Genomic DNA, 23604 nt, shown 5'->3' with positions numbered 1-23604 from the left:
TCTGCGGCAGCTGCGTCCCACGGAGCCGGGCTGCTGCGGTGCCAGGGCTGGGCTGGGCTCAGCAGCTGCACCACTGTGTGCAGAGTAGGAGGAGTGAGGCTGGGGATAGCCGCTGCCAAACGTGCTTTGTCAGGTTGGGCTGCTGATGTGATTGATGTATTTGGAGATGCATTAACTTTTTCCATGAGAAGAAATGAAAATGCATTGCCACTGTTAAATATTTGTAGCATTTTAAAATATTTTACATACTGATGCGAGTCACATGAGTATATGGACTGTTATACTCTTTTGGGGAAAAAAAAACACAGAGGAGAAGGGATATTTTATTGATAATTAATTAAACTTTTTCTTTACCATTTTTTTTCAGCCACTGAGAAAGATGCAGAATGAGTGCTCTTACTGTGCAAAAGTTGGTTGTTCTGTCTGTCTGTCCATGGTGGCTTAGGGGGCCTCACTTATAGAAAGAGACTGGTCCCATCGTGTCTGTGTAGGTATTAAAAGAAGTAAGAAGAAGTAAGATCTCTGTTACTAACTGTAGCCGGAAAGGCTCTTGTATGTACTTCATATTTAAGCGACTGTCTGTGTAAAACCAAGACGAATTTATTCGGACGGCCCTTGTATTTACTAACGCTGCTGTGGCCGTGTACGTTTATTTAGGTGGTCTCACAAATGAAAATCTATTAACTGTTAACCAGTATTTTTTTCCAGGCTTGCTACAGTACATCTGGTGGTTGTGTGTAGCATTGCCTGTAGATCTCAATTATTAAGCTACAATTTTCAGACTGTGTGTGGGCAGTACATGGAATTGTGTGCGTACATGCACGTACATTAAAAACTACTGACAGTGCAAGTGGGTTACAACCTACAAGCCACGTGCTGAGAAACACAAACCATGTACACACTGATTGATTTAGAGGACAGTGAGTGGAAGTGTAAATGTAACCGTACACCAGCAGTGCTAATTGCACAGTGCAGTAAATCTGTCACGTTTCAGTCTTGCATTTTGAAATTTTACATGTTGCAGTCCTCTGCAGGCCCAGAAATGGTGCTGGAGATGACTGTGTGATGTAGCCCAACGATAAGAGAGAGAACTTGAGGCTAATTGCCAACATTTCAAAATGGTACTGTGCCTTTAGCACGTGACTTTATCAGAGGTGCCAAAGAAATCATTCTGTGGGAAGAAAAAAAGGAGAAATAGCATGAGAGCTCATCTTGGAGAAAAAGGTGTGGAAATGTTCAGGTGCAGCAGTGCCTGCAAGGTGAGCAGCAGTGCCACTGACAGCAACACGCTGCCATGAGATGGGTTTTGATGAGAGTGTGCAGGCACAACTTAACACATCCTCAGCAAAAACCTGCAGCAAAAGTGAAAAGTGACAAGTACCTGGTCAGTTTAGAGAACTTTTTGAGCGCAGTATATGAACAGGGTGTGTGGAAGCTGTGAACTGCTCTGTACCTCATCACGACCTCACAAAAGGTATTTCATATTGGAGCAAAGATTTACTCTGGGGTTTTAGTTTGCAAGTGTGTGCTTTGTTATTTGTTTTCTTCTGGCTGAGTTAGGCGTCCTCGGATACAGATCTGCCTTTTGGAAAAGCAATACTTAGTAGTAGCGTTACTCCGGGTGCCAGAGGAATTTGCACAGAACATTAGAACATCCTCATCTCATTGTGAACAATTCTGTTATCTCTGTTCATTTTTTATAAAGGCGAGAATTTAAGTATAGTTGTGTCCTTTTTATTTCTGTGCCATAGATACAGAACATCCTTTTCTAAGTACTTTTTTCCTCTCTTGGGTTGTTTCTGCTTTGTATTACACAGCTGTTACACTGCTGAATTTATGATTTTTTTTTTCATGGTAGAACGTAGCTGTACTAAAAACAACAGCAACAACAACAAAACACAGATCAGGATTAAATGCAAAGAAAATAGTGGGCAGTGGAGGTGGACAAGCAGTATGAGAAAAGACATGGGTAACAGAGATGTCATCTGGGCTAAGCTGAATGTTTGCCAACCCCTGTAGCAGGAGGAGGGCCGGGCAGTGGCAAGGACTGGTATCTGTGCTGTGCTGAAGGAACTCATCACCTCGGACGCCTTTAGTTTCTGTCTGCTAGTGCCAGAGAGCCTAAGGAGCTCTTCAGGAGTCAGTCTTTGCCCTTACGGCTCATGACCTCAACTAGACCCAAGCTGGCATCTTGGCAGCTCTTCCTTGTATTTCATTCTGCCTCCAGACCCACCACTCTAACACTTGATTTTGAATGAGGCTGTGCATAAGAACGCAGGGAGGTGGGTGTTTGATTCGAAGCTCTCTTGCTTTGGAGCTGTCAGACAGATAGGAGCTGCTACTGCCACGATGTCCAAAGATAAATAAGTGTTTTCACCATTTTGAGTGGCTTGTGTACAACACTTGGAGTATTTGTGGGGTAATGGTAGTGCTGCATGACAGTTCTGATTAAGACATTAAGTCTGAGCAATCAAGATTAAAAGGTAGAGTTTGGAAGAGAGGAGCAGCAGCAGCATTTGTGAGGTACTCAGCGTACAGCTGTGCTTCTTCATATGAAGGCAGGATGGGTCAGATCTGTAAGCAGTGCAGGATCACAGAGGTGATAAACATCTCGGGATGAAAACATGCTGGGTTGGAGAGGGAGTGGTTGGCTTCACCCTGGCATCCAGCCACCTGCAGTTACTTCAGGTAATTTGCAAAGGTGTCATTTACTCCCTCTTTACAGTGACACAGATACGCTTACTTTGCTGATGTTTTAGAATACTTCAGCATAGTCAGATTAGGAGCAGTTAAAGCTATGAAGACATATGGATACATACTTCGTGCTTATGCTTGTGATTGTAAGTAGAATTAATAAATATATTTCATGATTTGGACACTGTCATCCTTATGGGTCCTTTCCAACTCAGGATATTCTGAGTCTAGAAGTACACCCATGAGTTTTAAAGCTGAAGTTTGTGGTGGGCTGTGTGCTCTTCATCTTAAGCGAGAAGAAGAATTTTAAAGGTAAATTAGAGAAGCTTTGCAGTTTTGGAATTTTGGAATGATTCCAAAATGTAAAAATGATGTGAGAATTTGCCAAAGTGTTTTTTGTAGGTCACAAAGGAAGTCACTGAAAAATGTCTTTTTATTGTCTTATTTTTTAGGTAATATTTCAGTAATCACATTACCAGTTTCCAGTACCAACTCCCCAACAAAGATATTGCCAAAAACCTTAGGACCAATCAATGTGAATGTTGGACCCCAAATGGTAAGTTTTGCAATGACAGCAATGTGAGCTTGTGTAACACATAACTTCCCATTTATGTAATATGGGGATATGGAAAAAAAGTGAAGATGTGAGCCTTGCTAGGAACTTGCAGCCTCAGCTGCAAAGGCTGCTGAGCAGCCTGAAGTATCCTGTGTGGATGGGAAGGTGATGACATATAGATGCAGCAAGCTGGGCATGCCAGGATTACTGCTCCTGTTTTCTTTCTGGCTCTGACTGGAAATTGAAACAGCTTCACCAGCTGACATTTTAACTATTAGTCAAAAGCATATTAAGGAAAAAAAATTACTAAGAATGTTAATGATACTCTAAATATTTGGAGTGCAATAAATAATTGCCAACGATAGGGGAAAGCAGTCCGTTAATGGAGTTCCCACTTATTACCCCTTTCTGCTCTAGGCACTGGTTTTCTAAAATCACCCTTAGTTACAGGTTAGGTTCTGTAGCAGGTGGAAGGGGCATAAGTTACTGCATGGTATGAGAGAGACTTCTTATTTTATTTCACACTCTTGTCTTGCTGAAAGAATGCTATGTTTTCCTTCCATTCTTTACGAAGTTAGATCTGAAAATCTTACCTGCTCTGACTCTGTTCTGTGATGCTGTTCTCTGCGGTACAGCCACAAGTGGTCACTTACAAGCTCCACTTCAGTATTTCTGGTACAAATTCTGTCACTGGTTGGTGACAGCCAGTCCAGCATTTGAATGTCTGATGGATTGCAGGAAAATGGAAAAGGTTTGGGTGCAGGGGTACGGCTGCACATATCCAGATTTCTGTACAGCAAAGCCAACAACAGCAGTGAATATCAGTACTAGACGTATTGTCATCAGTCAGTGCTCTCTGGTTAGAGATACCTCTTCAGAGTATTATGAGAAGAAGTACTTTAATTCTAACTTAAAGGTACCTGAAGGAAAATGACTATTTCTGGTAAGGTTACTTCTTAAACTTGTAAGATTCTTCGCTTGCTACTTTTCCATTGACATTAATCCTGTTGGGATCTCACTTTGGGCAAGCTCTTGGTATTTTCAGGTGGAGAGAGAAAAAATGTTATATAAATGTCTATATTTCCACCAGATGGCACCATGGTATAGAAAGAGAAATGACATGTCTGTATTTAAAATACTCAAACGTGATTTTGTACCTCAATTTATTATACTGACTGTCAAAATTATAAGGACATTGGGCATAAAATACTCATTTTATGATATATTTTGTTTTGGATTTAAAAGACACGAGTAGAGCAATGTGAAACCTATGGGTGGATGAAACGTGATGAAAGCAATTTCCATATGCAAAATATTTCAATCTTTTCTCCCTGACATGTGGCTGCCACATGCTGGCAGAGCCATATATGCTCACTTCTCTATCCACTTGCCTCTCGCTGTCAAGCTATTCACCTAACCATAAGATAAAGGATAAATAAGATAGATAAATTTGTTTCTTCAGGATTAAAAAAAAAAAATACATAAATGTAATCACAGTTTGGTGGTAGGTGGGATATGAAGTACTGCTTAGTGAATTAAAGAAGCTGGAAATTCTTCAGATAATATTTTTTCTAATTGCTTAAACAATAGTAACGGACAGCAAATAAACTATCTGCCATATACTACTTACATGCGTGCTGAAGAAGTAAAGGAAAGGACTAAGTCTAACACATTTGTTTCTCAAAATATCACTAAAAATGAAATGAAATAAAATAAGGTTTAAGCATAAGTTACATGAGTAAAAAGCATTCTCCAAGAAGCTTTTGTATAAATCATGCCGTACTGGAATAAAAGGAATTTAACATATTTACTTCAAAGATTAACTAATAATTCCGTCCCATTTTTAAATACTGTCTAAATTCTACTGGTGAGCTATGTTAAAGAATTAACTTAGATGTGAATTAGGAGTTGAGAGCAAGTGTTCACTGGTAACAACCGTTGTGCATTAAATTTCAACAGCTTTGAATCAACATATTATAAATTCTTTATCTACAGTATAGACTTCACTTGTAATTTAATAGATACAGGCTTGTGCTATTAGCTTGCTAGAAGGCCTGGAGATCTTGTGAATGCTGTGAACTGCAAGGAATGATTGAGAAGGATCGCAGATTATCTTTGGTACCAAATGTGGATGATTAAAAGAGAAAAACCCATTGGGAATGAGGCTTTTCTGATTCAGTAATCAGGAAGTTACCTAGATGCACTCTGGAAGAAACAATTAGATGCATATAGGTACAAATCCTATCTGCTCTACCTGGTAATTATTGCTATTTGTCTAGTTCTTGTTCATACGAGTAATACAGTAATAAGATACAATAAGCAGAAGATTACAATTACCAGTATTGTAATTACTGTCCTGTGTGAAGATCTAATGACACCTCTTCTGTGTATTTTATTTTCAACTATGGTTTACATCTGGTACATCCTTCATATGAATTCTGGTCTGTTTTATCAAAAAAATGATGTGCTTTTTGTTGTTGTTATTTTATTATTATTTTTTTAATTTCTAAATTTCGTAGATAATAAGCACATCACAAAGACTGACTAATTCAGGGGGTGTTCTGATTGGGAGTCCATATAACCCAGCTCCAACGATGGTGACGCAGACACACATAACAGAAGCTACTGGCTGGATTCCGGGGTAAGATTTTGGTTTATTTACTGACATTTGTGTATCAGCTCTGATATATTTTTCCTTTATTTGTGCTATTCTAGCTATATGTTAGCTCACAGCTTCTAGTTCTTCCACAGTTAAAAAGAACATGCTCCTTAGCATATGAAGCGCTTCTGATGTCTTAAGCATGTGAACACAGAATTACACACACCAGTCACTTCACTGTTTGTTTTATGATAACGTCTGTTCCTATGTGACAGTGGAAACGGCTGAGCAGTTTTTAAGTTTGGTTTTCTTGAAGAATATGTTTATCTCCTCAAATAGCGTTTGAATTCATTTAGTTTTGATTTTATTTGTCAAAGAGGAGGACTTCTGCAGCTTTTGTAAAATACGACAGCCAGGCATAAGTTCTTTCAGTACCCTGATGAGGGAGAAGCTAATAGTGTCCGCTCACAGCTTGTTCAACTAGACAGTGAACTTCCATTGGCATTCTTTGGCTTCATCCAAACCCAGCGATGCAGATACTGAAGGATGAGCTAGTTCCAGTGCATCTCACCAGCCGCACCACAGAGAAGCAGCAACCTTCTGGTCGTAAACTTTGAAAGTCTTAGACACGGTAATTCCAATGAGTCTAATTATTGTTTCACCCATTAAAAGGAAAGATGTTCTCCAGACTGGTTGATGATTATTGATCCCTGCAGAAGACCATGCTGCAGTCTCATTTTCATCTGAAGAAGAAAGGTGGCAAGGGTTTCTGGTAGTGTCTCACCTCACCATTGAGACTTTGCTGAAGACAATTCCAGAGGATTCCAAGCCTAGGCTCCTCGCTTTACCCATTGTTTACCTCATCTTCACAGATTCCAAATTGCTTCCAAAGTCAAATGATATAAGATTGTATTCATTCTCAGGGTTCCATACAACCCCAGGCAGCCTGGCTTTAAAGACCTGGGGCCAGCGCTCCACTCACTGCCATTCCAGGTCCCTGCTGTGCAATGCAGATGCTGCGGCCCCTGCCCCACCTTGCTGTGGTAAGCACCATGGACAGGGATTGCTGCGGTTGCTGCTAGGAAGATGTTTGCAGGTGGGATTGGTCAGACTGAAGGTTCTGAATTGCACAGCCAGATACACGCAGGCTTTCACAGCATACTCGGAGCCATCATTTCAGTTCAGCTCTCTTCATTAGCACTGTCAGCTTTTTAGCTGTGCATCTATCTGCTTGTGAGACAGCATTAAAATTACAGGGTGACACAACTACGACAGATCCCAAACACTGTACATTATCAGCTGCAACAGTAAGAGGCAAGCTTGGAATAAAACTTCTGAAATCTTCAATATGCAGCCAACAAACAGAACTACTAGGAAACTGGCAATGATTAGCGACTACTACTCCTGTGCTAAGCTCATGTCAGCTGCTTCTTCAGAGTATCTCTCTACTATGATAGTGTCAGCTCTAATATGAACATACGTTTATAGTTTGTATGCTGCTTTTTGTTTAAAGATACCAAAACGTTCAGCATCAAGTAAATATAGGGTCTGTTTTCTGCACTGTTTAAAACCACTTTCCTCCACATGGGGCATTTGTAAATAGGAATTTTTGAAGGAGTCCAAGTTCTCCTTTTTGATGAGATTCGGTTACCTAGCTTATATCAGTGCTTCCTGTAGTACCAAATGAAATCAGTTCCTTAAAAGCATATGGACAAATCATGGTAAAATTGGGAACAAAACTTGTATTTCCTACCTGTCTGATAGCAAGCTCAGACAACCTCCGAAGTCCTCAACTTTTTCTTTCAAATTCTGTCAAACTGTGCGTGCTATCTTCTTCCTTTAGCAAGCGTTTAACAGCATGTTATCTAGCTAGGCACCAAATGCATTGATTTTATTGGTCAAAAAATGCTATTTTAACAAAAGTAAGCTTGAATTGTCTTCTCCTAGGGACAGAAAGCGGACTCGAGAATTTATAGAATCAGATTTTTCAGAAAGGTGAGTATTATTGTACTTGTATCTTATGTACGTGGCCCTAGCTATTTTGCTTCTTCAAATCTGCCTTTCAGAGAGCTGGCTGTCTAGTTCCCACTTCAGTCACATTTCACTTCTCCCTGGTAAAAGCTGTGTAGTGTGTTATTCTTAGTAGTTATTACTCTTTGCTGTATCACTTCCTAACATTTACGTGTACTTACTTAGTATTTTTATTTACTTCTGATATATTTATATTTACTGCTACAGACCAAATTGGAGTTGTGAAAAAGAAAGAAAACCACACCACATCTGCAGAAACAAGATTTTCAGTTTGCTTTCACTGTTTTTGATGGGACAGATACTTGCAACCAGATAATTGGTTTTTGCTTCTAAAACTACTTGGAATGCATTCAGCTTGTTTTCTTTGTTTGCTTGTCAGTGATTACTCAAGTAACTGCCCAGGTTTTAGGGGGGTTTTCTGTTCGTTTGTTTTGCTAGGTTTTTTTAAAATCTTTTCTGTTTTTTTTAATTCTTTTCTGTTTTTTTTTCCTTGTCATTTTTTCTGTTGTTCTATTTTCTTTAAATACATTCAAAATTTTCAAAAACTTTCCTGTGTTTTTATGCTTTTCTTTGTTCCAACAACTGTAAAATGCTAGGTCTGCCTCAGTAAAGTAACGCCCCTCCCTGAAACATACTATCGATTGAATCAACTTCTGAAACTGTGATTTAAAAAGAAAACCCATCTGAGCATTTTAAATGCATGGAAACAATTCCAATTCTTTTTCATTAAGAAATGCAAAGGGAAAGGGTTTTTTTGTTATGTCAGTAAGTCTTGCATATTATTAGGCTATGTTATATTTGTACTTTTGCTTCCCAGTGTCCATAATACTATCAAGAATGAAGTAAGATTTTCAGTCTTGCTCAGGCATACTTTTTGAACTTACCAACATTTGTTGTGCTGGTAACGTAACACCTCTGAAAAACATCTCATTAAAAAGTAAATCAAAGCATGTAAAATTAGAATGGCTAGATTTAAAAATTGATCTGAAATTATATCCAACAGGAAATAAAATAACCTTTGTAGAGTAAAACTTACTTATTCACATAAAATTTAGAGAAGCAGTGAAAATAACCTGGGCTTCTAAAAATGTGTTGTTTAAAAACAAAAATCATACTAGCTTAGAGAGAGCTGAGTGGCTGCAGCATCTGCTTCAGCTCAAAAGTTCCATAATGGGGGAGCAGCTGACAATGGGGAAAAGCAGCAACTGTAGTGTAAGTAATGTCAGAATCTGCCAGGGTGTGCAGTGCTGCGTACCTCAAGTATGTGGCCACTCTGACTCTCTGTTCTAGTTTGTCTGATAAAACTGCTTGTTCCTGTTCTTTCCTTTACTATAATCTAAGCTCTTGGGTTTTTTTTTCCTCTTGCAAAAGCTAGACATTTTGCTGTATAACAAAGTAAGCTTATTAAACTTCAATATTTAAAAATAATTATTTTTCTCCTAACAGTAAAAGAAGCAAAAAAGGAGACAAAAATGGAAAAGGTCTGAGGCATTTTTCAATGAAAGTATGTGAAAAAGTTCAACGTAAAGGAACAACTTCATACAATGAAGTTGCTGATGAGCTGGTATCAGAATTCACGAATTCCAACAGCCACCTAGCTACGGATTCGGTAAGCAAATGTGGGGGGCTTTTTTTTTTTTTTTCCTACCATTGCAAAAGTGGCTGGTTTATGAAGGAATTCTCTCCCTGCCAGCTTTGCGCTATCCTGACACATTCCATAGTCTCCCTCAGGTAACTGTCTTGTAAATATGACTTACCCTTACGTTATTCATATATCAAATTCCTTTTCAAAATACAGAATTAAAATGGAGATATAGTCTCTCTAAATTACAAACAAAATAGAGAAGTCTGCCAAAAAATCACCGAAGGCTGCTCTCCTACCCCCTGTACGTGGTCTTGTCGTGATTTTCACCTGTAACAGACTTGCCCTGATGGCAACTGCTGCTCAGAGGCTTCGAGCCGGTCTTAAACTTTGTTTGCAAACAGACGTGCTGATGTGACATCTGAGCAATAGCACAGATGACGCCATTGTTTTAGTATCACTCTGACTTAAAACTGATCTTTTTTAGCTTTGAAGAATGTGCTTCTTGGGCTTTTTTGAGTGCTTATCAGTGCTGCATTGTTCTCTTAGCAGGCTTATGATCAGAAAAATATTAGACGGAGAGTTTATGATGCCCTTAATGTGTTGATGGCAATGAACATAATTTCAAAGGAGAAGAAGGAAATCAGATGGATCGGCCTTCCTACAAACTCAGCTCAGGAATGTCAGAATCTAGAGGTAAAGTGAGGTAGATGCATATTTCTGTATAGTTCACCAGTTATAATGGAGCTGCTGTAATTCAGGAGGGTTTTTTTTCCCACAATTCGAACCTGACTGGTTTTCATTCTTGCACAGTATGGAAATACAGCTTTTGGTATTTGACTGAACTGAAACAACGTGTTTATTATGTACGTCTGGTTTGGTTTTATTTAGTGTAACTTATATAAGTTTCAGAAACTGAGGTCTGTAGCAACCTGAACTAAACACAAGAAAGTCAGAAGAACTTATTTTGTCAGTATAACTGGCAGCATAACTGGCACTTATACTGACAAAACTGTATACACCTTTGAAGAGAGACCTATTTTCCCGTTAGTGTGCGTGCTTGCAGGGGCTATTAAAATTAAATGGAAAAATATTTTTCACTAGGATATCAAACACTAGTTGTGAACTAGCAGGGAAAAAAAAAAGTTTTAATTATTGCTTATTTCCATTGTTTATTTTCCAGCAGGCTGAGAGTTACCATGTTCTTGCCAGAATTTGTATGCACAAATGTTGCTTCTCCTTCAGGCCAAATGTTCCATAAATATAAAGCACAAGTTACTGCATTCACTGCAAAACCCCATTGTGGCTATCTGTAAATGTATCTTAACGTGCGTTACGTTTGTGACTTATCTTAACAGCTACTTGTGACAGTAGCTGTCCTAAAACGGGAGGGAAGTGGTCTGTACAGAACAGCTTTTTCTTCAGGTTATATGAGTTGTCTTTCTCGATACACTAAGGAAAAAGCTTTTAATATCTTGGCAATTACAGCAACTTGGAAAATTCATCTTCCCAAGGATTATGCTTTGCAAATAAGATAATAATAAAATAAAAAGCATTGTAAATAGAGGATGGGATTAGGCCAGCTGTGTTTTAAAACATTGTACCATTTAGTTTCAAATGTTGAATAGAAAGGTAGTTTAAAGCTGAGAGCAGTCTTTCAGCTGCAGTGGCAGAGCCGGTATCAATACAATGATGAGGAAAATTACCTTTTGAAGCACGATGGCTACTGCCCATTTTGTTGGCGTTACCCCAGAACACCATTTGGTGACATCTGTAGTGTCAGTAAGTATTCACTACTATTAACTGACCTAAACACTGCATTTTTAGGTTGAACACAGCTTTGTCCTGTAAATTTAGCTAAACAGATGATGTGCTGATGTAGAAAACATCACCACTGACCTTTTTTGCTTCTGAAATCTCATTAGTTCCATCAAGTCCCAGATGAATAGTCCAGACAAAGAGTGGAATTGGCTGGAGAGACGCAGGTGATGACATTTTTTATCTGGTAGCTTGCGTCGGAGAGAAGTGTGGAAGGGATGCAGAGTTTAAAAAAAAAAAAAAAAAGAAGGGCAAGAGGGAAAAAAATGCAGAGCACCCCCTCAAGTATTTATTTGGTGCTAATCAGCACTCAGAAGACAATACAGAAGAGCAGGAACAGGTGGAGAAAAACTACAGTCCTGTAGTGGTTGGCTCTTTACTGAAGGTAGAACTGTTGACAGAGGAAGAAACTACAGTTCATCAGTCCTGTTTTTCAGAAATACTCATGAGATGACATCATTTGTTTGAAAAACCAGACTGGATGGTAAATATATGGTATATATGGTAAATGGGTAGGGCTGAAAAGACTTGAAATTTACTTACTGTACCATGGAATTCACCATTTAGAAATAAAGAGGCGATTTTTGTAAAGGTGTTTAGCACATTGTCACTCTGAAACCTGTTCAGTTTGGCACAGTGAAGCAGACAAGGTAACTAATTATCGTGATGCATTTATATTTTAAGATAGAAAAACAGAAGCGGATTGAACGGATAAAAGAGAAGCGAGCCCAGCTACAAGAACTGCTGCTGCAGGTATATATTTAATTTTATTCTTTTTTAATTTAAAGAAATTTTACCAGTAAGAATCCCATGCCTTAGAACCTCTTAAATTCTTTAGTTCTTTCTACGTTTGTTTAGCAGCTCTGATGTAGTAGAGAAGAAAGTGTTCATACTTAAGATCTTTCAAGTTTCTAGTGTGGGAACCTCCTACCCTCAAGTCCTGGTTCATTTTTATCTATTCTAAACCAACGCACTGCATCTTTGTGCTGCAGCCATTTTGTAAAGGTTCTGCTGAAACTATTAAGCATTAGTGGAAATAGGTACAACTCCAAGCCCCCCAGTTACTTTCTCTGACTAGTTCCTACTGAAAAAAATGCTCATTCTAAGCTATGAAATTTACAACTGTATTTGGGTAAATATGTACTAAGTTGTTCTAGGGGAGAGAATAATTTCTGGATCCTAAGAATGAAAGATTGGCAAATGCAACTCTCTTAGATTCTGATAAGCACCCAGGACAACTTAGAGGTAACTTGAATTTTCACTTTGTTTGCAGAAATGTGTTTCAAATGCATCTTTATTTATAAAGTAATGTTTTATAAGTACAGTTAGGAGCACTGTTAAATGTTTTGATCTATGTATGGGCATTCACTCTTTAAATGCAATCAAATTGCATGTAGTTACAGGCACTAAGGCTATTTTTTTTTCCCCCGGTACAAAGATAATGATAGAGTTTTCAGCTAATATTCATGGAAACTAAACAGCTGTTTTTTTTTTTTTTTTTTCCTGCCCTATTAGGGAAAATGGTATCTCTATTTAGGGCACAATTCTGATTCCCACTCACCTAATAACTTAGTAGCTTCTCTGAATAACATAAAATTATCCTGGTAAAAATAACGCAACTCTGATCCTCTAACTATTGGTCTGAAAATGACATATTTGCCCTCCCCTTACTATTACAACTGTAATTATATCCTTAGTTACGTTCACTTTCAAGTGATTTAGCAGTCCTTAGGGGTTTTGTCTATCCATCTTCCCCTTAAGTAAGTATGAGAAATAGTACCTCAAAGTTGGTGAGTACACGGACTTCCAATTCCTCAAATAACGTTTCTTAAAGCCACGTATTTTCCTACATCGTCCAATACAGCAAAACATTAGAGAGGGGTTAGTGTCACAATCGGCACCTGCTGAAAATGGTGAAGGGAGAACTTCAAAACAAATTGTTTTGAGTTTGAGAAAAAGTGTGTGATGAATGAGAAGGGGAAGAAAGTATGGCAGATTGCAGTAATTTCTGTTGGCTTTTGTTTCAGTGTAACTAGCTCTTAGTCTGAGGTAATTATGCATATAGAATAACAGAGATGTCTATCTGCACAACGTTTTCTAAAGGGTTGAGGAGACATTTTCTACCACGCTCCATGTTTTGTGTGTAGGGGATATGAGGGAGGCATACCAGCCGTAGTGTTTCATTTCTGTTCCTGATGAGCTTCGCTATTAGTGCAAAAGTGAAGTCAGGCCACAACTTACCTGACAGAACGTTACTGGAGGCGATGAGAGTTAATAAACAAGAGCTGCAAAGTTCCAGTTCCTGGAAACATTGATGTCTTTATTCAGTGATTGCTTTTTCTTTCTTTCTGCAGCAAATAGCATTCAAAAACTTGGTACAAAGAAATCAGCAAAATGAACAACAAAATCAAGGCCCCCCGGCCTCAAACTCTACAATACAGCTGCCTTTCTTAATCGTCAACACTAGCAAGAGAACCGTTATTGACTGCAGCATATCAAGTGACAAGTGAGTGTTTGTGGAATCAACTTTTAGAATTTTCTTTGTGGACTTGAATTTTTCTCTGAACAAATGTGAGAAGCTTTCCCTAGTTTTGTAAAGCAGTAGTGCATTTAAGTTTCCTACAGGCACTTACTTCCAAGGGCGTTTTGGCTCAGTTTGGTGTTTATGTTTTTATGTTTAATCCAACTACAGTAGTAACAGGAAGAAGTTTAACCACTGTTTATACAACTACTAGTTAAAATAAGCTGACTTTCACTGTCGTAAAAGGCACTTAAGGCTGACATTTCAAAGAACATTGACTGCACAAGACAGAAGGAATTAAGTTATATACTAGCACTGCACTAGCTTTTAACAAAGCCTTTTGGTAGCGCTTCCAAATTCCTACCACTAAATGTATTTAGTCAGAAAGGCGATGTGATCTGCTAGGCAGAAGTAGCATCCCAGAAGTGATAATAATTTCAAAAGAGGTGGCATCTCTTGACACCTTTAAATAGGAAGAAGTTTGCACTTAGCTCTTTGAGGAAAAAAAAGAACTAAAGGATACAGAAATTTGAAATTTAAGTTGCACTCTTCCATTTACCTGAAAACCCTCCACTTTTATACTTCTGGGTGCTTATGCCCTTCATGCTATGAAAATGTGGCTGCAAGTGAAGGGTACTATTGTGCTACTGTTAATCCAATCGTAACTAGTTTTCTAGATGAAAGCAGGTAGTTCTGCTTTCTTCCCTGTCGGTTACAGAATTTGTTCTGTGGTATACAAATGCAGTGTTGAACTGTACTGAGTCAGATAGCATACAGACTCACGTAACCTGCCACCAACATGCCCAAAACAGTACTATTAAAACATGTAATTAAAACATGCAATTAAGAAGAAAGTGTAATTAAAAAATAGATATTGTTTTAGCTTAACTGTAACCTTATTTTATAAATACTGATTTAAAGCCTATGTATAGTGTAACTCAAAACAGTTTCCTGCTGGAACTTCAGAACTGCTGCTCTGAAGTTCTCAGAGATGAAAGTCTCTTTTGTTATCTACAGAAGTGTAACGTGCTCCTTACAATCTAAGGCTGCAAGAAAATGTTACTAAACATGAAGCAAGTTGCATAAGGGAACAGTTAAAGGAAATAAAGCCTCACCATGATGAGATGAAAGCAAGCAAACAAAAAAAAAAAGACAAGCAACTAAAAGCTACCTCTCATGTTATAAAACATGAAACTGTCTCTAGAGGTTGGAGTTTAAGGCTATTATTCATGTTATAACTTTCTGGTTGTATACCTGAACATTTGAAATCTGGCAGGAGATGTATCTCAAAGTCAGTAGAGTAGTTCACTGAGAGTAGTAACAAATCATCAGGAACATATAACGTTCACCCATGCTCTGTAAAGAAGCTTAAGAGGGGATTATCATCTAAAACTAGCACTGAAATTACTGTAGTACCAAAAGAACAGAAGGTGGCAAACGCGACACTGTTTTGTTTCTTGATTTTGTGTTGGTTTGGGGATTTTGTTTGGTTTTTGTTCGGTTTTAACTGATCAACAGCCAGAGTAATAGGTAGACATTACAAAGATTTAGATGTCCTGTACATAGACTGGGTAGTATGGTGTCACCTGATGCACATTAGTTTTCTCACTGAACGTGGAACAAGGTAATCTGGTTGACATCACAGGGCCTCTCCACAGTAGATCTTAAAATAAATGACTGAAGATAAAAGATTCATTCATTAATTTAATAACAGGCTGAATACTAGGCAAAAAAAGCAAACCAAGTTGTTGTTTATTCTAATGAAGGGAAACATAACAGAAATCCTACTGATAAAAAATGAAGCAAGAAGTTAGCTTACAATAATTGTTCTAGGAAATAAAAATTAATGCTGACCAAAGAGCCGAAGAAGTAGAGGACATAAACAGATATCTTGCATGTAGATGACACAGTGGCAGATGAAATTTATTGTTGATCAGATTCACACTTTCCAAGTGAGAGGTAATGTATCCAAACTTCACAGCGTTGGCCTCTGAACCTGGGCTTAACACTGAATAATAAGATAGCGGCCCAGTAGGACATCTAGTAAGATCAAAAGTTGGTTTCTCAATAGCAGCCAAAACAACGTTAGTAATTATTAGGAAAAAGAGCAAGAAACACCATGTAAAACCTGAGGCAGATAGTACTTTCTCTACCTGGAATATAATATGCTGGCCTGTTCTTGGAAGAAGTATGGCAGAACCAGGAGAGATGGGAGGGCAGCAAGCGTGACTGTAGTGATGAAGGGTCTTTCATATTAGGCACACATGGACTGCTTGGCCTAGAAAAGAGGAGGCAATAGATTCACAGATGTCTGCATAATCGTGGTTGACAGAGGGAATGTGCCCAGAATACAACCATTCACAGGTGCTTATTAAAGTTAAAATCAGGGAAAATTAAGAGAAGTTACCAAGTTACAGGTTTTAAGTGAAAAGAACGTAAGTGGTTTTGTAACAGTTTGTTTCTGCAAATCACAGCATTTAAAGATGTGCATGCCAGAAGTTTATGTAAGTTCAGAGTGGCCACATTAAGTTTCTGAAAGAAAACCGTCTGATTGCTATTAATGACAAAAGTAGAAGGAACATAGAGATTTCTTACAGCAGGGGCTAGAAGTTGCGAGAAATAATGCTGTTAGTTTAGTGTGTTCCACTTCTTGCTAATATCCAGTATTTGGCCACAACATGTGGGAGGAAAAACAGGGAGCTATTAATAAATACAGCCTTTAGTACTGGACCATAAAAGCTGAAATCAGTTATTATTGCACAGCTTGCCAGTTCAGCATGACACTGGTCTCTCATCCCCTTTGTTTAAACAGTTGCATGACTTCAGCTGCACCAATCCAGACAGCAGGAAAGTAACCATACCAATTAAAGGTACGGTCACACATTGGATTTTCCCTTTTGATGCAGTTATGCTTAAATAACTACATCTGCGTAAGCAATATAGATTATACAGGTAATACCACACAAGTCACAAAGAAGCGATGCCTGTAACTAGAAGAGCTGCATTTAGTACAAAGCACATTTCTACACACAACTTTTGTTCATAGACACAAAGGACAACTTTTCCAAACGTATTCAAACATATTTAAAAAGAGGCATCAAATACAATCAAGAAAATCCACAGATGACATAAGAGTTCAGATCAGTGGAAGATCCACCCATTGGAATTACCTTCTAAAGATTCTATCTCAGACTGTTTTTCTAGGGATGGAGCTTCCGTCAGCAGAAAACAAGTTCCCGGGAACCAGCCTTTTATTGTAATCATTGGCCCAGCCAGCACTGTCCGGGCTTTTAATAGCTTGTGGTGATAGTGTAAGGCTAGTCTAAGTACCCCTGCTATCGTTAAAGCTCACTTAAGTTTATAGTGTTATCTGCACTTGCACATGCAGTAAAAAACATTTTGAGAATACTGTAGCAGAAACGTTAGGCTTTGAAGACTGACCAGGCTGCTCTGTTAGCTGCATCCAAAAAGCAAAACTGTAGCAAAGTAAATAGGTCAGTTCACAGGAGGAGTGTTGCATATTAGAACAGAAAGTTAAAAATAAAAGAAGTGAAAACAAAATACTTACTATAGTGACCAAGCTGCAGATGACCTTTAAAAGTGTTGGATTTAATACAAGTGAACGTTTGTGTTTATAAAGTCTCCTTACTCTCCTTTGAATTTGTTTAATGAGGTAGACAATATTAGCCTTTCGTCCTGTAATGGTAATTTTAATTGACTAAGTCCCATTCTAAACTTTGTAGGAATTCCCATCACAGAAGCAGAAGAGAAATTTTTCTTAAAGACCCTTTACAGATAATGAAGATACACGCAGACACACAGAGAGTAAAAAAAAGGGGGGGGGGGGAAGGAGCAAAAAACCAAAGCTGTATTTCTCTTCTAAATCATCTCACTTCGACTTTTTAAATGCAGATTTGAATACCTCTTTAATTTCGATAATGCTTTTGAGATTCACGATGACAGTGAGGTGCTGAAGAGAATGGGCATGTCCTTTGGGCTTGAGGAAGGCAAGTGCTCAGCTGAAGACCTAAGAACTGCAAAATCACTGGTGCCAAAAGCTTTAGAAGGCTACATCACAGGTAAGTTAACTGTCACTTTTAAATATTGTTCCTTATCAAAATCATAACGTTAGCTAATCAAAGCAAATTTAATGATGTTAACCTACATAGGTATGTTACATTTGAAGTTAAGTGAAAACCAGTAGGGCTGGTGACAAACTTTCAAGGGATCTGCTCTATGAAGAAATATTTCCTAAATAACTAAGTGGCACCAAGAACAGCTTTTATTCAGTTTGAGTAACTGCATATGTGTGGAAGAGCAAACTGGAAGAAGGGAGCTCTTCCTGAGTGAGAAGGAAAAAGGGGAAAAGAGCATATTGAATTGGTTGAGTTTAACCTGTATGTGACCCAGCTGCATTCACACTTGGAGGTGGGTGAGCTCTGCTAAGACTTATCCATATCTCTGTCCATGGAGGGTGTGCTCAGTGATGTGTGTGCGCTCTTAAGTACATGGACTGTGGGTTCTCCTGCTGTGTTTATTATCTTGGCCAGTCATTTTTATACTCCCATTTACTATGGGAAGCTGTGATACTTGGATAAAATGGGGCCAGCACATGCCATCTAAGAACTGAGCACCTGTAAATAAAGCAAGAGATTCCAAAGAGGAATCTGTGTTAGGTCCTTAAAATGTAATGTCAAAAAATTGCTGAAAATAAATGAGAATTCAGTTGCATTCGGTGAAAACAATACGTTTTACATGGCTTAACATTTCAAACTACCGCAAGCGTGCATGTGTTAAATCAAAACATACTTGTTTTTCCTAGTCCACTTGTCCCGTAGATTTTTAAATTCAGAATACATCTTTTAATTCCATTCACTCTTGAAATTACACACCTGTATGAGGCCGCACCGTTGCCAAAATAAAAAGAAGCTGAAAGAAGTCTTGCTTTGTTTCTTACAAGTTGATTCAGCTAAGAATTATTTATCACAAATTACCAATGTCAAAACAGAGGAAAAGAGCAGAACCACATCTTTTAACATTGCTAAAGCCTTTTGAGTTTCTTAATTGACCCCACGTACTGAAGAGCAAAATAAAATAATTATCCATTTAATTTTTACCCTGCATTAATGCATATTCAGAGAATAGGGTTTCTTCAGATTTGATAGAATTGTTTGTTACCCTGTTTTCTCTGTAAAACCAGCTTTTAAAAATTAAAAAAAAACTTAACATGTCTAAATGAGTGATTAATAGGTCCTGTTAATTTGTTTTGAAAAAATGTCAGCCACGCCAACATACTGCTGGTGTGATTTTTTAATTTAAAGCAATACAGGCAAACAACCACAGCATTCCCATGCAAGAAAGAAACAAGACATACTCTGTTTCAAAAAAAAAAAAAAAAAAAACTAAACAGCACAAACAGATTATAAGATTGCATATTGCAAGAATGCTGTGATTAGGGTTGTTTCACTAGTAGCAGAGCAGCAGCCAGAAGCCTAACTAGAATTTTAATAGGAAATGTATTGGTCTGTGCTTTTACTTGAAACACATCGAGGCAGACACTGTACTCTTCAGACATGGGTTACATTCAGCTGTTTCAGCCTCTGAAATAATGTGATGTTACTAGAATAAGCACATTCAGAGACGTATTCTGTTGCTTGCAACTTCATTACACAACACAAATCTAGAGTTAATGGTACAGATTCAGATTACGTAGTAGAGGTTTCTAATGTTGACAAATAAGGGAAAGATTTAAAGTTTTGCACAATACTTGAAAATCCAACATTTGCCTGATTACTTATCTCAGTTAAGTATAACTTCCCATTTTAACCTTGGCAGTTTTCAGGCGTTGTTTCTTCCACTACAGGAGTAGTGGAATGTGAAGGTAATTACTGTTTTCTGGAATTCGTGGTTTACTTGGGAAGCTCTCGTGCTGGCCCATTAAGTACACAGGCTGCAAATACAACTATACAAGAAAAGCAAATCAAAAGCATGTCTCTTATTTTTTCACTGAGTAAATTTATTATAGTTGAGATTCAAGTTTTTCTAGAGTAGCTGCCTCCATGAAAGCAGTCCTGTTCTAATATGTCTAAAAGTAGCTTCTTGCCTTCTAGTTCCATTAAACATCCAGATAATTTGCTTGGAACTGCTGAACTGATACTGTCTTTGTGTATTTTCTTTTCAGAAGGATTATATATTTTAGTCATTCTGGAAGTGGCTTACCGTGCTAAAAAGTAAAGTTTTCTATGTTTTTCCATTGGTTTCATGATGTTTCACCAAAAATGCTTTTTTAAATATATATGTTTTAGCAACTACAGTAGCGTGATCCTCATGCATCTTGACTGCCATAAGCTTCTGCTTATTTTGCAGAAGCTGAGGCATATTAACACCACGTAGAAAGAGAGTCCATACATCTTAAGCTATGTTTTTAAACACATTTTTCTGTTGCTCAATTCTTTGCTAATAATGCATACTTCTAAAGCTGACATGACCACCTTACATTTATTTTTTTCCCCAAAAGGGAACAACAGTAGGGGGATACAGGAGTCTATGCATGTGATGGACAGATAACAGGATGCACTACAACCACTTACCAGCTTCTTACTACGGAAAGACAAATGTTATTTTTAATACTACACTTTCACCAGCTTAAGATGGCATCCCAGGGTCTCATGCCTGAAAGGCTCTTATTTGGCAGAGGAATTTCTGGCTATTTAACATGTAGAACTAGCTATTCAAGAGCTTAGACCAGAACAATCCAAGTGTAAAGGAGGGAGTGAGAAACCAGTGGAAGGACGGAAGTACATCACTGAGATAAGCATAAACTCTTGTAGAACCATATCCAAATCCTGTGCATTTTAAGTCACACAGACACTACAGGCTGTTAACGCAAAACCAAAGACCTGCCTTTGAATGAGACTATAGACGAAAAAATAGGAAATAAAGTTCTGAGGCATTAATAGCTGTGGTAACAGCATCCCACTTGTGTATTGGCACTAAGGCAGCAGACAGAGAAAGTGGTGTGATTTAGGTCCTCTGTATTAAGACACTTCTGCATGAAGTGCTTTCAGTCTGCATGCATAACAAGCCTGGAACAGAGAACAAGCTGGAGACAGAACGAAAGGTGAGAATACCAAATGAATGAATAAGCTTGTTCAGCTACCAGCAGTAATCCTCTGCAGCACTATCTACTTCTGCATTAACGACTAAAGGCTAGTGAAGGTACTCCTTTAGAGCCTTCTCATGTCAAGTAGAAGTGTCTTCAAATCCATCCGTTCCAAGTACATACCTAGTTCATAATAAGGATGCCACTCTTAGACTAAGGTGCATCGTCTTGGAAAGCTTCTTCAAACTGATCTCCATGGTTTATACGTGCAGCTACTCTACCAAATGTAGTAAGACTTCTCTCATCATAGGCAGACTTGTATTTTGGCAGTCCCTTCCAGACAGGGAATGGCTTGTTTCTTACACTCTCCATCTTGCACAAACTTTTTATTTTCCCTGTCTCCTCAGAGCCCAACTGGAAATCAGCATTTAGGAAAACTAGGCAATGAAAGTACAGGGCAAGGATATGTATACTTGAAGCTTCTTTCTGCCCATGTGCATTACATCCATGCCTTCCTCCATCCTGCTCCTCAAAAAGAAGGTAGCAATTATCCTAAAACGTTACTTAAACACAAGATAACTAGCAGTGACTTGCTACTCTTCTGGAATATTAAGCATGTAGACACAGGTACATCCTTTCAAAAGACAGGAAAAAACTGTGATACATTTCTAACCCACTTTATTAATCAAAATACAGTGCTGTCATTCCAAATGGTTTGGCTACCCCCTGCAAACACAGGAGGAAACTGTCAAAACGTGTTCTGTGTAACTCTAAGCTTGCATTTAGGGCAATCTTAGTGAAAGTCATCCAGCTGTGTCCGTAATCAACCATTCTCATCCATTCAAGCCTCACAGATCACTCTAGTGGTGCCACTTAGTAGTCTTTTCTGTCTTGTTTCGAAGACCCTCTGAAGGAATATCAGCCTTACTCTGCTTTGCTCTGTAATGTCATTTAACCTCACAGCTACAGGTCTACACAGCACAACATGAGGGGGCCAGTGGATCCCAGTGTATGGTGAGCCAGATTATGTGGCTGCAGGGGAACGCACAACCTGCTTAAAACATACCCTCTGCTAAAAAAGGGCACTATCAAATCTCAAGGCCAAAACTTAACATGAATACAGTAATACAAATGAGAAAGTGTATGTAACATTGTTTCCTCAAATTGTTTTATAACAGTTAAGAGGAATAACAAAGTGTTTTGGTGGCCTGCATTCCTAATGGCTACAGTTCCAGTCATAGTTTCACCAAACACCATAGCAAAATAAATAAATATCTCTAACTGTAGTTTCTATAAAGAACTACAAAATTGAATAGCTGTCCTATCGCTGCATATAGCTGCTAGCTGGAGTCATCTGCAGTGCATACCCTCTTCAGTGGGAAAAGTTTCACACAAATAACCTCAATTCTGTGTGTGAGGGCTTGGCAAGGCCTTAGTACATCTCCAAACACCGACAACTATACATTTAATTTCCATTAAGCAGAATACATCTACAGTATAAAATCAATCTAAGCTTCTCTTGTAAAATAAATGCAGAATTCCAACTGCAAACAGAACACAAAGTATAACACTGTAAAAAGAAGAAAAAAAATTTAAGTATCTATAATGAGTGCAGCTATACTTTCTTCTAGATATGTCTACAGGATTGTCATGGATGAACCAAGGATCACTTTCAAATTCAGCACAAGCAGTTTCACATTCAGAGATAGCAGGAGGCACTTCTGATTCAAAATCAAGGTAAATACAATCATTTTGTATTCAAAACTATTAATAGATTCTTGTATAGTTTCAATGACCTCACTAGTTCATACCATTTAAATGCAGGACGTGTGATGTTTTCTGTTAAGTTTGATTTTCCATTTCGAAATGGAAGCTAACTGTATTTGAAAGGTTAAATCTACATTTTAAACATGCTAGTTATTTTATATCTGTTGTTTCAGAAGAGTAGCATCACTTCCAATCCCATGTAAAAACGTGAACCATAGAATCACCAAGGTTGGAAAAGACCTCCAAGTTCATCTAGTCCACAGATATTTTCCCCACTAAACCATGTCCCTTAGAACAACATCTAAACATTGTTGAACACCTCCAGGGACAGTGAGTCAACCACCGCCCTGGACAGCCTTTTCTAAATATCCAACTTGAACCTTCCTTGGCACAACTTGAGGCCATCCCCTCTAGTCCTGTCAATATTTACAAAGAAGAGGCCGACCCCACTGCGTCACAACCTCCTTTCAGGCAGTTGTAGAGAGCAGTAAGGTCTCCCGAGACTCCTCCAGACTGAACAATCCTAGCTCCCTCAGCCGCTCCCCATGAGACGTGTGCTCCAGACCCCTCACAGCTTTGTTGCCCTTCTCTGGACATGCTCTGGGGCCTCAATGTCTTTCTTGCATTTAGGTGCCCAAAACTGAATACAGCACTCAAGGTGTGGCCTCACCAGAGCTGAGTGCAAGGTGACAATCACCTCCCTGCTCCTGCTGGCTGCACTATTTCTGATACAAACCAGGATGCCAGCGGCCTCCTTGGCTACCTGGGCACACTGCTGGCTCATGTTCAGCCGAGCATTGACCAACAACCCCAGGTCCTTGATTCTTCTCTAAGCTTTTTGCAGCTTGAGCAATTCTACTGGGCAATTAGAGGAAGGAAAAAAAAACAGCCAATCTTTTTTGGCTATTTTTCAATATTTCAGCAATTTTCATAA

The 23604-nt window shown here is 38.5% G+C and overlaps 2 protein-coding genes and 1 long non-coding RNA gene across 6 annotated transcripts in view; 1 reads left to right on the top strand and 2 right to left on the bottom strand.

Annotated features, from left to right (window-relative positions):
• Positions 1-23604, bottom strand: part of LOC110397598 — a 54132-nt gene that overhangs the window by 20717 nt on the left and 9811 nt on the right. The gene's annotated exons all lie outside the window — the stretch shown is intronic.
• TFDP2 (transcription factor Dp-2) overlaps positions 1-23604 on the top strand; it is a 53813-nt gene that overhangs the window by 26431 nt on the left and 3778 nt on the right. For 3 of the 4 annotated variants that reach the window (XM_021394078.1, XM_021394079.1, XM_021394081.1), the window contains 9 exons: positions 3147-3250; positions 5770-5891; positions 7797-7844; positions 9327-9489; positions 10012-10158; positions 11965-12033; positions 13635-13786; positions 17714-17880; positions 22535-22640. In XM_021394078.1, coding sequence (XP_021249753.1) covers positions 3147-3250; positions 5770-5891; positions 7797-7844; positions 9327-9489; positions 10012-10158; positions 11965-12033; positions 13635-13786; positions 17714-17880; positions 22535-22640 — 1078 coding nt within the window. The remainder of the gene's footprint in view (positions 1-3146; positions 3251-5769; positions 5892-7796; positions 7845-9326; positions 9490-10011; positions 10159-11964; positions 12034-13634; positions 13787-17713; positions 17881-22534; positions 22641-23604) is intronic. The other variant, XM_021394080.1, reaches the window with a different exon arrangement.
• Positions 12747-13627, bottom strand: LOC110397599. The gene is made up of 2 exons (XR_002437880.1): positions 13522-13627; positions 12747-13184 (listed from the first exon to the last, which is right to left on the bottom strand). It is a non-coding gene; the product is annotated as an uncharacterized LOC110397599 (long non-coding RNA).

Source organism: Numida meleagris, chromosome 4 (genome assembly GCF_002078875.1).
Source record: "Numida meleagris isolate 19003 breed g44 Domestic line chromosome 4, NumMel1.0, whole genome shotgun sequence".
Lineage (NCBI taxonomy): Eukaryota > Metazoa > Chordata > Aves > Galliformes > Numididae > Numida > Numida meleagris.
The sequence above is the reverse complement of the archived record's forward strand: the minus strand, read 5'-3'. Positions and strand labels throughout refer to the sequence as shown.